This window comes from Oncorhynchus clarkii, chromosome 14 (assembly GCF_045791955.1).
Source record: "Oncorhynchus clarkii lewisi isolate Uvic-CL-2024 chromosome 14, UVic_Ocla_1.0, whole genome shotgun sequence".
Lineage (NCBI taxonomy): Eukaryota > Metazoa > Chordata > Actinopteri > Salmoniformes > Salmonidae > Oncorhynchus > Oncorhynchus clarkii.
Genome location: NC_092160.1, coordinates 8,147,746 through 8,165,268, shown reverse-complemented (window position 1 = coordinate 8,165,268; position 17,523 = coordinate 8,147,746). Strand labels below are relative to the sequence as shown.

Sequence of the window (17,523 nt, the reverse complement as noted above, 5' to 3'; positions counted from 1 at the left end):
TCTTAAAGGGGAAATGGCAAGATTTCTATAATGATGAATATGCTATTGATTTCGGTTGTTTTGCTTTTGTGAGTTATCTGCACGAATCCGGTTATTTGAGTTATGTATAGTGCAGGCTACTTTCCACAAACCATATACTTGTTATATAACTACGTAACTGCTGTAGTCCTATAACAAACTGTATTGTCATATTTCCAACTCATTAACTGTTACTTGTGCTACTGCACAAACAAACAAGAACACTGATGATGCTTTTAGTTATTTCATATTGATCATCTTATTATGAGTATCAATTTATTCATTCATTGGACGTTGGATGCCCAGAAATCAGTAAAGGCAGGGAAATGATGAATAGGTGAAAATCTGGTGATGTGCCTTTGAACAAGGTGCTTAACCCCAATTGCTCCAGGGTCGCCATTGATAATGGCAGACCCGGCCGTGATTCCACTATTCGAGGGTGTCTCAAGTGGAGTTGGGATATGCAAAAAAAAACATATTTCTAATTCACACACAGTGGTGGAAAAAGTACCCAATTCTCATACGTAAGTAAAAGATAGAAAAGTATCAAAAGTAAATGTGATTTATAAAATGTACTTAAGTATCAAAAGTAAAAGTCTAAATCATTTCAAATTCCTTATATTAAGCAAACCAGACCGCACGATTTTCTTGTTTTTTAAATTTATGGATAGCCAGGGGCACACTCCAACACTCAGACATCATTTACAAACGAAGCATTTGTGTTTAGTGAGTCTGCCAGATCAGAGACAGGAGAGATGACCAGGGATGTTCTCTTGATAAGTGTGTGAATTGGACCATTTTGCTGTTCTGCAAAGAATTCAAAATGTAACAAGTACTTTTGTGAGTCAGGGAAAATGTATGGAGTAAAAGTACATTATTTTCTTTAGGAATATAGTGAAGTAATAGTAAAAGTTGTCAAAAATAAAAATAGTAAAATACAGATACCAAAAATGACAACTTAAGTACTTTACACCACTGTTCACATATGCATGTAATACACACTTGTACATGTGAAATAGAACAAATGTAAGTACCAATTATTATAATTTTTTAGATCAACAACAAGGAATTGTCCTGGAATTATGGAAAGCAGAAAAACAAACAAAAACATATCAACAGACAGAAATAGCTTTAACCGAAATGAGAGATCACATATGGGATGTACAGCCAAAGAAAGATTTTGTTGTCAAATATGACTCTGTAAATGCCTTCAGAATTCTGGCCAATGTTGACTCCAATGCTTCCCACAGTTGTGCCAAGTTGGCTAGATTTCCTTTGGGTGGTGGACCATTCTTGATACACATGGGAAACTGTAGAGCGTGAAAAACCCAGCAGCTCCTGACACAAACTTGTGCGCCTGGCACCTACTACCCATACCCAGTTTTATCTCAATCTCTTCATTCAAAGACTCAATCATGGACACCCTTACTGACAGTTGTGGCTGCTTTGTGTGATGTATTATTGTCTCTACCTTCTTGCCCTTTGTGCTTTTGCCTGTGCCCAATAATGTTTGTACCATGTTTTGTGCTACTACCATGTTGTGTTGCTACCATGTTGTTGTTATGTTGTGTTGCTACCATGCTGTGTTGTCATGTGTTGCTGCCTTGCTATGTTGTTGTCTTAGGTCTCTCTTTATGTAGTGTGGTGTTGTCTCTCTTGTCGTGATCTGTATTTTATCCTATATTATAAAAGGCAGGAGGCCTTTTGCCTTTTGTAGGCCGTAAATACGAATTTGTTCTTAACTGACTTGACCAGTTAAATAAAAATACATTTTAAAAAGGCACTTAAAACCTCTTAAGGATCAAACCTTTTTTTTTCAATTTTCGCCTAAAATGACCCAAGTCCTGTAGCTCAGGACCTGAAGCAAGGATATGCATATTCTTGATACCATTTGAAAGGAAACACTTTGAAGTTTGTGGAAATGTGAAATTAATGTAGGAGAACATTACACATTAGATCTGGTAAAAGATAATACAAACCAAAAACATGTGTTTTCATTTTTTTTTTGCTTGTTCCATAATCTTTGAAATGCAAGAAAAAGGCCATGATTTAATATTGCAGTTTGGGTGCAATGTAGATTTTGGCCACTAGATGGCATCAGTGTGTCCAAAGTTGCAGATTGACCCAGTGAAGCATTGCAGTACTGCACAGTATTTTGTATCAAGTCTGTCAAAATGTGCCGAATTGGTCAATTGATACATTTTCAAGTACATAACTATAGAGAACATACAAACATGATATGGTAATACAAAATGTAAGTTTACACACTCCCAGGAATGTAATTCATGATGGATCATTAGCTTATACAGTACACTAACTTTCACACATCTAGATGGCCAGGCGGGGTGGGTGTGGAGCCAGAGACAGCAGGGGTTCAAACTGTGGAACCCAGTTATTTTTTGTATTTTTATTTAACCTTTATTTAACTAGGCAAGTCAGTTTTTACATTTTTTTTATTTCACCTTTATTTAACCAGGTAGGCTAGTTGAGAACAAGTTCTCATTTACAACTGGCCAAGATAAAGCAAAGCAGTGCGTCACAAACAACAACACAGAGTTAGACATGGAATAAACAAACATACAGTCAATAATACAATATAAAAAGTATATATACAGTGTGTGCAAATGAGGTAGGTAGGAACAAATTCTTATTTACAATGATGGCCTAGGAACAGTGGGTTAATTGCTTTGTTCAGGGGCAGAACGACAGATTTTTCAAACCAGTTTCCGTGATGAATTTTTTGTTGTTGTGCACTCTACTCAAACAATAGCATGGTCTTTTTTCACAGTAATTGCTACTGTAAATTGGACAGTGCAGTTAGATTAACGAGAGTTTTAACTTTCTGCCCATATAAGACGTGTCTATGTTCCCGAAAGTGTTCTGTTACTTACAACGTCCTTCTAGTCACATTAGCAAACGTTAGCGCACGTTAGCATCAACCGCCCTGGTATAGGGACACCGATCCCGTAGAGGTTAAATCTTTTGTCTTGCCCATTCACACTCTGAATGGTACATATACACAATGCCTTAAGACATAAAAATCCTTCTTTAATCTGTCTCCTCCCCTTCATCTACACTGATTGAAGTGGATTGAACAAGTGACATCAATAAGGGATCATAGCTTTCACCTGGATTCACCTGGTCAGTCTAAATCATGGAAAGAGCAGGTATTCATAATGTTTTGTATACTCAGTGTGTAGGGACTAATGTTGCTTTCGTAACCAAGTGGGAGGAGGGAATTGACCAGTTGTGAAGTCGTAAATACCAGTTGGAAGCATTCACATGCTTTGAACTTGTTGAGAAACGGCGATTGGCTAATGGCAAACAAGCTACATAAACCATAAACTATAAGTACAGCTATCATGCTTGTTAACAATTTATGGCTTAAAAAACTATATTAGTAGATTTATTTAAAAAAAAAATAAAGGTTTGTTGTTGCATTTAACTGCCGGAAATGCTGTCGTCAAGGTTCTTTCCTTAGTAGGTGACGTCAGAGATCAACATGTGGGAGAAGTGGGAGCTAATGTCATGTTCAAAACTGTTGGGAACTGGGAACTCAGAGCTCAGAAATCTCCAACATCCGACTTCAGTGCATTCAAGATAATTGGGAACTCTGAAAAAAACTAGCTCCGACTAGGATTTTTTTTTAACAGTCATCTTTTATTTATTTAACTAGGCAAGTCAGTTAAGAACAAATTATTTTTACAATGATGGCCTACCCCGGCCAAAACCTAACCATGCTGGGCCAATTGTGAGCTGCCCTATGGGACTCCCAATCAAGGCCGGTTGTGATACAGCCTGGAATTGAACCAGGGCATGTAGTGACGCCTCTATCACTGAGATGCAGTGCCTTCAACCACTGCGCCACTTGGGAGCCCCTGAGCCCCTGTACCTGAGACAGTGAGGCGAACGGTCTCATAGGTGAATCCAGAGGACAGTTTGATAGAGTAGAGCCCCTGGTCACGGTGTGTGACGTCATTCAGAAGCAACGTCCTATCTTTCGTCCACTCAAACTGCGGGTCCTTCAACTACAAACACACAATAGTGTTTAGCATAGAAGAACACACACACACTTAAACACACGTTATGTTCTTCTATCCTCGTGGGGATCTAAAATTAATTTCCATTCAAAATTATATTTTCCCTGAACCTAACCCCCAAACCCTTACATTAATTCTAACCATAACCCTAAACTTAACGCCTAAGCTTAAAATATAATTTTTCCCTATGAGACTCCCAATCACAGCTGGTTGTGATACAGCCTGGAATCAAACCAGGGTCTGTAGTGACACCTCTAGCACTGAGATGCAGTGCCTTAGACCGCTGCGCCACTCAGGAACCAACTTGGAATTCCAAGTCAGAAACTCAAGCATCTCTCTAGAGCTCCAACTTCCTGACCTGAAGATCACTGACGTCATGAATTGATCTGTTGAACCGGATTTCCCAGTTGTCTTGAAAGCACCAATAGAATGATAGATGAGTTTCCCACTAGTAATTGCCAGTTGGAGGGCTGTTCAAGTGGAACGCAGCATGCAGCTACAGGGGATACAAATTAAAGTGGTATTTGAGACCTCTCTCTAACCAATTAATTGTACACACGTTATGATCTGACATTCTTGCTAACTGATTGAACGCGGCACGTGTATAACTACAACCAGTTAGCATGTCGGGCATTTCTGAGATCCCTAGTTCCGATTTGCACGTAAATGCTGCATATGAACGCAGCAAAACTCATCCAAGAGAGATTCTCGTTCGGAAAAAAAGACGGTTCTTCATATCCTCTCTCCTCCGTGACCCGTGTTCGAGGAGCGTGATATTTCGTTAGTAGGGTCGTCACTAGTTACTACAGCCACAAACTCATAAGCCCCGCCTATTTCTACAATTGATCTTCTTAAAATGTTATTTTAAACCTAACCTTAACCACACTGATAGCCTTACCCTAACCTTAAATTAAGACCAATATATATATATTTTTTAATGAATTTGTACGATAATAGACCATTTTGACTTTGTGGCTGTGCTATCTAGTGGACACCCTTTAGTAGGCAAACAGAAGTGTCCTCTCGTCAATAGCCACCTTTCATCGAGGATACTCATGTAAATCCTATTCTTAACGCAGAATCATTTTTAAATCTGCTTTTGTTTTGTCAGAGGAGAAAAACATGCACAAGTTTAAAAAAAATATTATACTTATTGTTTTATTCATAAAAATGTCTTGCACAACTCACTTCATTTTTTTGATCACTTTACACATTTATTTGGGGATTTCTGTAAACCTAATCTGCCCAATGACGCGGGAGTGGGAAAAGGTTTCCAATAGTTACAATAGCCACTATTGGAGGAGAAGGTCAGAGGGGCGGGACCTCTGGCTTTCTCATCCAATGGATTTTGAGAAGGAGGAGAGGAGATTCTCCCAATGAGTCTCTCTCAGGAATCGAATGCAGTACTGCACATGCGCAATGTTGTTTGCCCTACACTTAAGTGGTGCCACATTGCGAACCGTGTGAAGTGTTCCTTTAGTGCACACGTTTAAATGTCATTATGAACACTAAACAATCAGCAAACTTAGCTACAACTGTAGGGAGATTCGGGACGTTATTTCAAGCAGTTATTCTGACGTTTCCCGTCCTTTGGAGGATGCACACTGCACAGAAGATCATGAAGGTTTTCATAACAAGACGCATCCCACAGGAGGGATTGAAGATTCTGTCACAGGCTGGAGTGTATGTAGCCAGCAGATCCGATTTGCTCCCTTACGGCTGCACTAGGGTCGGACAGCATTCCGGTGTATATTATGACACTGCAGAGATGGCACAAGATATGACTCGGAAAACAAATCTCAATCCAGGGATGAGAAATGCTTTGAACTCCAAATTGCCCCATTATCCCAACTGTTACACCAAGAAGATTGAATGACTGCACATTTTTGGGAAACTGTCCTTTTCATCCTCATGCTACATAGCAGAAGCCACAGAAGCCATTTTGGAATGGCAGTGTCAGCCAATCTGCTCATCTGTTGTTCAACGCGACCTGACATTCCATAATGGCTGTTGTTGCAACTGCTAGTTGACAAGAGGATGAAAACGGCAGTTTACTTAATTAAGGATTCTTGTTGTAACAGTTGGGAAAATGGGACAATTCAGGAATGTTGTCCGACCCTAGTGCAGCTGTAAGCAAGCAGGTCAGATCTGCTGGCGAGAGTGTGGTAACCTATAGCCAAGTACAACTAATGTAGCCAAGTACATATCAACTCCACGGAGTTGAGATATACTTGGCTAACTAGCCTAATGAGTTTTTCATGCGCTGTCACTTTTCATCTATCGTGCACGCCTGTGACTGTGTGACATCTAAGGATTTGTGTCATAGTCGTGCTACTTAATTCTAGTGCTAGTCTACTTACTGCTGTATAAATGCATTGCACACATTTTCACACACATATGAAGTGGAGGGTAATTGTTACATCATGTGTTCAAAAGGTGAAAGTTTACTGGAGTTGTTGATTACCTTTATTCCAGGTCACACGTTATAGCGGGTACTCTGAACTTGTAATAAGGTTCCTAAGGCGTTATAACACTTACAAACACCCATGCAACATTTAACAAAAGTAAAGAGGTATAATAAAGATTAAAGCGATGGGTAAGGTTGTCTGTCAGGGGAAGAGAAAGAGACGGACACCTTGAAAAAACAGACAGACCATCCAGAATACACAGAGAATAATGTACTATGTACTAATGTTCTGAATTGTCTTTGTCTCATCTTAATCTAGTCTCTCCCCTTTTACCTCCCGTCTCCCTCGTTTCCATGGAAACAGATGTAAGGTTTCACTGTGGGACTCGGATGAGCCTGTTTCAAGGGCGGAGCTTCTGAAGGGCGTGGCGGGGGCCCATGGGCTCCTGTGTCTCCTGTCGGACAAGATCGACACTGAAGTTCTGGACGCAGCAGGTACACTGGACATATCCTGGATCAGATAAACTCAAACAGCACCTCTCAGTATTTTTCAATATATGGAATTCACGAGGCTGCTAGACATGTGTTAAACAGTATATGTGTTGTATGATAGTTTCCATTCTGTCTTTTCCTAACACGTAACTATGGATTTGTGTTCAGGTCCAAACCTGAAGGTGATAAGTACCTTATCTGTCGGATTTGACCACATGGCCATGGATGAGATCAAGAAACGGTAAGGCCAACTATCAAATGCCTTTTGCCTCACATCGAAGTCAGCAACCCTCATTGTGCCTTCCTCTCCATGTTCTGTGCAGAGGGGTGCGTGTGGGCTATACTCCAGACGTCCTGACTGATGCCACGGCGGAGCTGACCGTCGCCCTGCTCCTGGCTACAGCTCGGCGGCTACCAGAGGGCGTGGTGGAGGTTATAAAGTCAGTACCCAATAAACACACAGATACATTTCCTTCAATTAGACTCCAGCTCCAGAGGATCACTCTGACATGTTGTACAGTGATACTTTATGGATGTGTTGCTGAACCACACTTCTATCTAAAATGAATATGAGTACAACAGAATGTGTCCTCAATTCACTTTTTAAAAATGTCTCTCTCTCTCTCTCAGTGGAGGCTGGAGCACCTGGAAACCTCTGTGGTTGTGTGGTTATGGTCTGTCAGGCAGCACTGTTGGTGTCATTGGACTGGGACGCATAGGTAGAGTGACGATGATTGCTGGATTGACTTACTGGATTCTGTGACTCCTGCCCTTAGTGAGGTCTATACAATCCATATAGTAGCTGAAAGGGCAGGACAAAAGGGCTTATTCATTGCTTGATTGATTGTCTGGAGTCAATGCTGTTTTCCCTCAGGTATGGCCATAGCCAGGAGGCTGAAACCGTTTGGAGTGAAGAAGCTCCTGTACTCTGGAAGAACAGACAAATCATATGCAGCTGAAGTGGAAGGAGAATACGGTGAGCAGGGTTGGAAGGGCTTGGGGAAACAGCAAAGTCCGAGAGGGTGAGAATCAGATGAGATGTTTATTTGATTGTTTCTTCCTCTCTCTTCTGCTCTCCTCTCTGTTGCAGTGCCCTTGGACACGCTGGTGTCTGAGAGTGATTTTGTTGTGGTGTCCTGCGCCCTCACACCAGATACCCAGGGGCTGTGTAACAAGGATTTCTTCTGCAAGATGAAGAACACGGCTGTCTTCATCAACACCAGCAGGTACTCCATGAAACACGTAGCGCAGTGCCAAACCAACCACACGGACTGGGTTTTGAAATGAACACAGTTCAAAGCTATAAATATAGAGCTAACTTCCACTGTGTGTGTGATAGGGGTGCAGTAGTGAATCAGGAGGATCTGTACCAGGCTCTGTCCAGTGGTCAGATAGCTTGCGCTGGGCTGGATGTCACAACCCCAGAACCACTCCCCACTGATCACCCCCTCCTCACCCTCAAAAACTGTGGTGAGTTAATAGGATCATGAGAGAAACGGAGGGAGGAAGGCAGTTTACTGAGGCATCTCTGTGTCGTCTATTGGTTTCTCTCTGATCGCTGTTGTGATGTTTCCAGATTAATCAATCATATTTTCTTTCTTAAATCTTCTCATTAAAATCAACCAGTTATTTACTGGTATACTCCAATTCTAGTGCTGCTCTACGACTATTCAACTCTGCCTCTGTCCTCCTTAGAATCATTTTGGTCGCCCAATCAGTAGTCATTACCAGGAAGGTTAGAGCCGTAAGTGACCAGGAAATTCATCTGTGATGGAGTATTGCAGTTGTATTAACATGCTCTCCAAACATGAAGGTCAACCTTTGCCTCTCGCTCTTAGATCTTACAATGTTTAAAGAAATAACACATTTGTGGTATTTGACTTGAATTTTGAAGGAGGAAGTGTATAGTATTGACGTTTTGAGAACGTGCCTTGGCACTCTCTGACAGCGCTCCTAAGGGTCAGCCATGGCTTCCTTTGAAAGACGTAGATAAGCACCACAATGAGTGCACACACTACTAATTCATTGCAGTGGCCTTCTCGTTCTTATGAAACACTTTCTGTCCAATGTGATTGCACAAAATACTTAACTAAAATAGTAAATGAGTAGTTGTGATGGTAATGTTCTGTTGTTCTCATTCCAGTTGAGATGTGTGTTTAACATATTGATATACACTCCATCGCCAATTAATTGGTTTCAAATTCTATGGTAAAACACTCCATCTGTAGTCTAACACACTGTCATTCTAGCTTTGTTTTTTAATAAAGCGTTATGTTCAGTGTAGAAATGTGAGAACATATTATTTTCCCCATTAAAAATAATTCTAGAGCCTTGAGTAAATTAACAATGAATAATGCTACCAGAATAGAACATATGGGCCGGCCGTGATTGGGAGTCCCATAGGGTGGCACACTATTGGCCCAGCGTGGTTAGGGTTTGGCCGGGGTTGGCTGTCATTGTAAATAAGAATTTGTTCTTAACTGACTTGCCTAGTTAAATAAAGACATTAAACATTAAAACACAGTAGTCAGGGATCAGTGTGGTTCCCATGTAGCTTATTTCCATCCCTCTTCAATAGTGATCCTACTTAGAAATAGTGTGTGATGTAATGCATGGTAAATATTCTCTCAAAGAGTTCCATTCTCTCCCCACATGTTCTATGATATCATGTTGCATTTTATGTTACAGCTATCTTCTAGAGTAGACAGTGCAGTACATATAGTGCATTAGGAAAGTATTCAGACCCGTTCGCTTTTTAAACATTTTGTTACCTTACAGCCTTGTTCTAAAATTGATTAAATAATTTCCCCCCTCAATCTACACACAATACACCATAATGTCAAAGCAAAAACAGTTTTTTTTTTTTTTTTGCCAATTTACGAAAAATATAAGTATTAAGTATTCAGACTCTTTGCTATGAGACTCGGAAATGAGCTCAGGTGCATCCTGTTTCCATTGATCATCCTTAAGATGTTTATACAACTTGATTGGAGTCCACCTGTGGTAAATTCAATTTGTTTGGACATGCTTTGGAAAGGCACACACCTGTCTATATAAGGTCCCACAGTTGACAGGGCATGTCAGGACAAAAACCAAGCCATGAGGTCAAAGGAATTGTCCGTAGAGCTCCGAGACAGGATTGTGATCTGGGGAAGGGTACCAAAACATGTATGCAGCATTGAAGGTCCCCAAGAACACAGTGGCCTCCATCGTTCTTCAATGGAAGAAGTTTGGAACCACCAAGACCCTTCATAGAGCTGGCCGCCCGGCCAAACTGAGCAATCGGGGGAGATGGACCTTGGTCAGGGAGGTGACCAAGAACCTGATAGTCACTCTGATAGAGCTCAAGAGTTCCTCTGTGGAGACGGGAGAAGCTTCCAGAAGGACAACCATCTCTGCAGCACTCCACCAATCAGGCCTTAATGGTAGAGTGGCCAGATGGAAGTGGGGATGTTTTTTAGTAGCAGGAACTGGGAGACTAGTCAGGGTCGAAGGAAAGATGAACGGAGCAAAGTACAGAGAGATCCTTGATGAAAACCTGCTCCAGAACGCTCAGGACCTCAAACTGGGGTGAAGGTTCACCTTCCAACAGGACAACGACTCAAAGCACACAGCCAAGACAACGCAGGAGTGGCTTCGGGACAAGTCTATGAATGCATTGTATGTGCATTCCAAAATCATCAATTGTATATGGGAACCTGTTAGGGTCAACATTACTATAATTTTTTTCATTAATGTAAAACAGTGCAATAGTCAAATTAAATGTTATTAGTCACATGTGCCGAATACAACAGCTTACAGCGAAATGCTTACTTACAAGCCCATAACCAACAATGCAGTTTAAAAATATGAATAAGAAATAAAAGTAACAAGAATTTAAAGAGCAGAGTAAAATAACAATAGCGAGACTACAGTTGAAGTCGGAAGTTTACATACACTTAGGTTGCCATTAAAACTAGTTTTTCAACCACTCCATACATTTCTTGTTAACAAACTATAGTTTTGGCAAGTTGGTTAGGACATCTGCTTTGTGCATGACACAAGTAATTTTTCCAAAAATTGTTTACAGACAGATTATTTCACTTATAATTCACTGTATCACAATTCAAGTGGGTCAGAAGTTTACATACACTAAGTTGACTGTGCCTTTAAACAGCTTGGAAAATTCCAGAAAATGATGTCATGGCTTTAGAAGCTTCTGATAGGCTAATTGACATCATTTGAGTCAATTGGAGGTGTACCTGTGGATGTATTTCAAGGCCAACCTTCAAACTCATGAAAAATCAGCCAAGACCTCAGAAAATAAATTGTAGACCTCCACAAGTCTGGGTCATCCTTGGGAGCAATTTCCAAACGCCTGAAGGTACCACATTCATCTGTACAAACAATAGTACACAAGTATAAACACCATGGTACCACACAGCCGTCATACCTCTCAGGAAGGAGACACATTCTGACTCCTAGAGATGAACGTAGTTCGGTATGAAAAGTGCAAATCAATCCCAGAACAACAGCAAAGGACCTTGTGAAGATGCTGGAGGAAGGTACAAAAGTATCTATATCCACAGTAAAATGTGTCCTATATCGATGTAACCTGAAAGGCCACTCAGCAAGGAAGAAGCCACTGCTCCAAAACCGCCATAAAAAAAAACAGACTACGGTTAGCAACTACACATGGAGGATGAAGCTGTTGCTGAAACTGTGGCCCTGCTCGAAGGGGACAGAGGTTACTGGGAACATAAGGGAGGAAGAGGACGCAGAGCAGAAAGAGGAGGCGTTTGTTGCCTCTAAGCTTTAAAGTGACCTAACAGCCTCATTGCCTTCTGCCTGAGTCTCACTGATGGTGGTGTTTAGGAGGCTGTCTTCTCCTAATGGCCCACTGCCAAGCTGACTTATGGGGTTGAGAATGCAGGAAAGGCCCAGGTCTTGGTTTGCTATCTAGGCCCTCGTTGTCAGACAACCCATCTCCTCCATCCATGTTGTCTTGGAGTCTCTGTCTGAGGATCAGAGCTAGATTGGTGGTTGGATGAGCTTGCAATATGTCCCTTCGGGCTGAGTATGTCTTTCTCTTCATTTGCTGGCTCATCCTGTGTCCTCAGATGGGAATGGAGGATCATTGAACACACCTGCTGTGTCTGGATAGGAGGAGTTCACCTGCACACTCTTCACCACTACATCCATCTTCTGATCCTTATCCCTCCACTCCGACTTTCACTTTAAACATGATCCCTCCATTCACCAGAAAACCCTCTGTGTGACCCTCTCCCCCATCCTCCCACGTCCCTCCCACACTACTATCTGATTGGCTAGGCAGCTGTATCTCTTGTTGTATTACTACTCCCAGTCTCATACTTTATTATTCCTCGTCCCCCTTGGTGAGCCCTCCTCATAATTCTCCTCAGAGAGCCTGCCCCCGTTCTGCTTGTTGTCCAGCCTCTCCTCCTGAAACACTTGGGGAGAAGAGTTATTGCATTTGTGAAGACCGCGTCTGGGGAAAGCAGCTTGTTGCTCAATGCCTCCACCTGCTCTAACCCCTCCATCCCTGCCTCCAGCCGGGCTAGCCTCTGCCCCGGTTTCCCTGTTGTCGAGGCTCCCTTCCAGAGCTGATGTGACCAGTCTGAGCCCCAGCTGCTGGAGCAGGACAAATCTTTGCTGCCTGGAATTGACCCCAGCCATGGCTGCTGCCTGGGATGGAGACTGCCTCAGGTGCTGCTGGTCCACTGCATGGCTGAACTGCTGCTGCTGCACTTGTAACCTCCATCCCCACGGAGGTGATGTGAGGAAATTGTGTGAGGTGGAGGTGAGATGGCGCTTGTAGGCCTTGACCACAGTGTTGAGGTGCAGGTGGGAGGCAGCCAGGAGCACGTCCGCTATATTAGATGCCCCCAGAGTGATAACGGAGGTGTAGATCATGTCCAGCAGGACAGAGAAAGCCTCAGGAGTCACCACCTCTGGGTCCAGCTCCATCACACTGGCCCTGTTGGCCCACCGCAGATTTCAAAAAGGATATTAACAGGGAGGCCAGACATTTTCTACATGGGATTACATGCTGCTAAATTCAAATTGTTGAAATAATGGAACACATTTGTATTTATAACGCAGTTGACCTGCATTACACTAATGAATTTCTACTTTATTTTTAAAGAACACATTTGTATTTATAACGCAGTTGACCTGCATTACACTAATGAATTTCTACTTTCTTTTAAAAAAAAAAAATTATTTTTATTTGACCCCTTTTTCTCCCCAATTTCGTGGTATCCAATTGTTGTAGTAGCTACTATCTTGTCTCATTGCTACAACTCCCGTACGGGCTCGGGAGAGACGAAGGTTGAATGTCATGCGTCCTCCGATACACAACCCAACCAGCCGTACTGCTTCTTAACACAGCGCCCGTCCAACCCGGAAGCCAGCCGCACCAATGTGTCGGAGGCTACACCGTGCACCCGGCAACCTTGGCTAGCGCGCACTGCGCCCGGCCCGCCACAGGAGTCGCTGGTGCGCGATGAGACAAGGAGATCCCTACCGACCAATCCCGCCCTAACCCGGGCGACGCTAGGCCAATTGTGCGTCGCCCCACGGACCTCCCGGTCGCGGCCGGTTACGATGAATTTCTACTTTCCTGTCCGTTTTACATACGTAGCGTGAACTTTTGTTTTTATTTACACATAGGAAACCTTTAATGCATGGCTTATCTCAGTTGACTAGCTGAGAAGTCTCTCCCCCCTCACCAGCAGAGAATGGGCTTCTATAACAAACGGCACCACCTCTGTGGGGGAATTAAACTCCTCAAATCTTGTTGCAAAGCTTTCAGTTCATCTAAAAACTCCTACATCAAGGGAGTGATCTGTACTGATGACTTAATAAAGTTGAGCAGTGTAGAGAAATGGAGCGTTTTGTTTGGGCTTAAATCAGAGGTGAAAAGAACCGATTTATTTTTTAAATATGTACGTTTTTCAATCATGTCAATAACTGTTTTATCCCTCCCATGTAGTCGCAAATTAGGTCCATTCAACTGATTGAAGAGGTCACACCCTAAACTCACATAGCGACCCTCATCTGGTTTGAGCGCCACATTTTTTGCTAAAAATAAAATGTATATTTTTGTTGGGGGGGGGGGGGGTCTTGCATGTTTTGCATGTTATTTTGGCATTAATACGTGTCACATATCAGTTTGCAAACAATGTAAAAAAATAGATATATCATTGAGTTAATAAAGCAGCATACAAACATGGTCTCTTTTTTGTTTTCTTGAGTAAGTCAGCTCCAAAATGCAGGTGTTTCAGCCTAGCTCAGTGCTTTCTGTGGTGGTGGGACATGCCAGCGGAAAATACGGACCATTGTGCGGTGATTGGCTCAGTGTTCTGTCACTCATGGGGACACTACGTCACCGCCAAGTCTAAGGGTAGAGCTAGAAAATTCTAGCCCCCTGGGTGCTGCCATAGAGTTACATTAGAAGTGCCCCTCCAAGAAGGCTCAAGGTCATTGGCCACAGATAAAATGACATCAGATCACGTTATATGTATAGTAGATTTGATTGGACTTTCAAAATCTTAGCTAGCAGTCATCATCATGAATCAAGTCGACAATCTACTGGCAAATCCTTTGTAATCCTTGTCATATGAAGAGAACAATGAAGAGAAATTATAGATAAAACGTATCGGTGCTCATCGGCCATTGGACATAAACATTACACAACAAGTTAGAAATCGAAAATTCAACAATGAGTGGTTTGGAAGGAATCAGTGACAGTGGCTAACTGCAAGCATGGCAAAGAAATCACTAGCCTGCTATTCAGTGGAGTGGCTATGTGGTCCCAAATCTGGGATTAAGGGGTTCTTTTTCATGTTTAAAATTATAAACATTCAACATTGGCTATGTTGACAATGAAGCATTATTTGTGCCGAGCTGTTAAATCGGAACTGTGAAAACTTGACTTAAGACAACTGGGAAGTCGGGTATAAACGAGCTCCGACTGGGAAAGTACGTCCTGAACGGTCATCCAACTCGGAATTGTAAATGCAGCCTCTTTCTAGAGCTACGACCTAAAGATCAATGACATCATCATGATTCAACCTTGTTTTTTGCAAGTTCCCAGTTGTTTTGAATGCAACATAAATCCAGAGAATGCCAGACTTTGATGACAAAATTTGCCAACGAAGGACCGCCGAGTCACCTTCCTGTTCAAGTGGGCAAAGCACAACAAGGTGAGTCGAAAATGTTTATTACTGCATAAATGATGTAATATGCCAGGGAGATATGTATACTGTAGCTAAGAAAGTAATACTATGTGTATGTTGTGTAGTAATATGTTAGTAGCCCATGTACCTCACCCTAATAATTTGGTCTATTTACCCCTCTTAATTACACCTACGGTTTTGACTTGGTGGTGCAAATGTAGCCAATAACCTGTTTTAGAGAAATGTAATCATTGAATATTGTAAAAGCTTTCATTGTCTGTTTATATGCCCCCTTTATTTATCCTATGGTTCTGACTTGGTGTACAGGGAGAACACTGTAAGAACAGCCCATGTTCTGAATTCTGTCGCTGTACATTTCAAAAGTGCTAAACAAATAGTTGTAGGGAAATGGAGTGTTTTGTTTGGGCTCAAATCATAGGAGAAAAGAACACATTTAATCAGAAAATATGTTTCTCAATAATGTCAATAACTGTTTTATCCCTCCCATGTAGTTGCAAATTAAGATGTCACTCCCTAAACTCACATAGGCTGCTCTCTTGAGAGCAGTGTCGACCAGTCGCTGTACATTTCAAAAGTGCTAAACAAATAGTTATATTGACTACATCCAAGCTAGCTCGCTCAAATGTCTTAATCGAAATTACTGATTGCCTCGTCCCATTGCTGTCCCCTTATGCCATAGTTTGTACATCTACATTTTCATTAGAAACCACAAGTCAGCCATATCAGCTATGTTTTTTTAAAGGCAGTAAATGAGGCTGAATGAACTGTTTCGCTGCCAGACTAGGCTCCGCTGATAGCCAGGTGTAGCAGTGGTAAGATGTTGGGACAGCTTTATGTAGTCCCTAACAGTTTGTGGGCAACGTTTGACACCGATATAGCACAATTAATGCATTGTTTAGTGGCTTTTCTGGCATGCATCTTTCTTTTTTGCCCCACCAATATTTACATGCTAAAATCGCCACTGCTTGAGAGCATTACCCTTGCTTAGCCACTGAAAGTCATGATGTAATAGAAGATCATGGAGCTCAGCAAACTACGAAACAAGCAATGTTAGGCTATGTTGATCGGATAAAGTTTATGATAGTCATAACTGAGTCCATGTTTTTTTTAAACTCATCGCTGAGTTAAAGGCAAAGCACACGGGTGTATCAGGCAGTGAGGTGATCTCATCTTCGGTGAAAGACACAGTTAGCAGCTGATTGGCTGTAACTTGTATGTTGGGTGATATTGATCGACAGAATTTAAAGGGAGGGATTTTATGGATATTTATGAGTCTCTATCTACATAGATCCCGTCGGGTGATTGGTTGAGTCTTCTTGAGTGCATGCGTGACTCTGAGTCTTACCGAAACGAGGTGTATAATTTGTATCGTCTCATCTGAAACCACTTCACTGACAGTTAACATGAAATTAAAATACAAATCTGACAATAACATTGTCGCTAAGGAGGGCTTGCTAACAGTGTTTGATTCATATCAGTCGTTTTCTTATAAAACAGCTCAGATAGCTAGCGAAATCCTAATTGGCGACGTTAGCTAAAATGCGATTCCATCATTGGGAACAACAACTGGCTATTCGTTCGTTTTCAGCCAAATATGTTCAACTCGTTGCTAGTTTATCCAGTGACTACCGCATTTATAAGTACAGCTACTGACTAAAATGTAGCAAGCAAGCTGGCCATTCACTAGCCAACTAGCTAGCTAATCGAATTCACCAAATAAACATCTATCTAGACTAGATTTGGGAGCTCATGGACACACAGGCTACCTTAGCCAATTGGTTAGAGGTGATTACACCACGGGCAACAATAAATGGCTATGAGTTCGTTTTCAGATAAATATTTTCAACTCTTCAATTTATCCACTGTCCACCACATTTAGGATTGCTAATTACTGAAATGTATACTGAACAAAAATATAAAAGCAACATATAAGGTGTTGGTTCCATTTTTCATGAGCTGAAATAAAATATTTAAAAAAATGCCAGTTTATTTCTCTCAAATTGTATGCACATTTGTTTACATCCCTCTTAGTGAGCATTTATCATTTGCCAAGATAATCCATCCGCCGGACAGGTGTGACATATCACAAAGCTGATTAAACAGCTTTGTGCTGGGGGCAATGAAAAGCCACTCTAAAATGCGCAGTTTTGTCACACAACACAATGTCACAGATATCTCAAGTCTTGAGGGAGCATGCAATTGGCATGCTGACTGCAGGAATGTCCACCAGAGCTGTTGCCAGATAATTGAATGTTAATTTCTCTACCATAAACCGCCTCCGATGTCATTTTAGAGAATTTGGCAGTACATCCAACCAGCTTGACAACCGCATACCATGTTTAACCACACCAGCCCAGAACCTCCA

General features: G+C 41.8%; 2 protein-coding genes across 2 annotated transcripts; one reads left to right on the top strand and one right to left on the bottom strand.

Moving 5' to 3' along the window:
• The first annotated feature begins 5,512 nt into the window (after positions 1–5,512).
• LOC139365812 (glyoxylate reductase/hydroxypyruvate reductase-like) lies at positions 5,513–8,538 on the top strand. The gene is made up of 9 exons (XM_071102887.1): positions 5,513–5,741; positions 6,830–6,960; positions 7,126–7,198; positions 7,281–7,397; positions 7,588–7,676; positions 7,832–7,933; positions 8,048–8,183; positions 8,297–8,427; positions 8,534–8,538. Exons 1-9 carry the CDS (start codon positions 5,560–5,562, stop codon positions 8,536–8,538), a joined length of 966 nt encoding a protein of 321 aa, XP_070958988.1. The 5' UTR covers positions 5,513–5,559.
• Positions 8,539–9,811: 1,273 nt separating this feature from the next.
• Positions 9,812–13,315, bottom strand: LOC139365946 (zinc finger and BTB domain-containing protein 5-like). Its single transcript, XM_071103005.1, has 2 exons — positions 13,192–13,315; positions 9,812–12,934 (listed from the first exon to the last, which is right to left on the bottom strand). Exon 2 carries the CDS (start codon positions 12,922–12,924, stop codon positions 12,304–12,306), a length of 621 nt encoding a protein of 206 aa, XP_070959106.1. The 5' UTR covers positions 12,925–12,934; positions 13,192–13,315; the 3' UTR covers positions 9,812–12,303.
• Positions 13,316–17,523: the final 4,208 nt, after the last annotated feature.

Bases quoted from the DNA above. Each gene is read 5' to 3' on its own strand.
- LOC139365812 (XM_071102887.1), top strand. From the start codon at position 5,560: ATGAACACTAAACAATCAGCAAACTTAGCTACAACTGTAGGGAGATTC. The intron at 7,398-7,587 runs GTCAGTACCCAA...TCTCTCTCTCAG, and splicing joins GGCGTGGTGGAGGTTATAAA to TGGAGGCTGGAGCACCTGGA. The intron at 8,184-8,296 runs GTACTCCATGAA...TGTGTGTGATAG, and splicing joins GTCTTCATCAACACCAGCAG to GGGTGCAGTAGTGAATCAGG.
- LOC139365946 (XM_071103005.1), bottom strand. From the start codon at position 12,924: ATGGAGCTGGACCCAGAGGTGGTGACTCCTGAGGCTTTCTCTGTCCTG.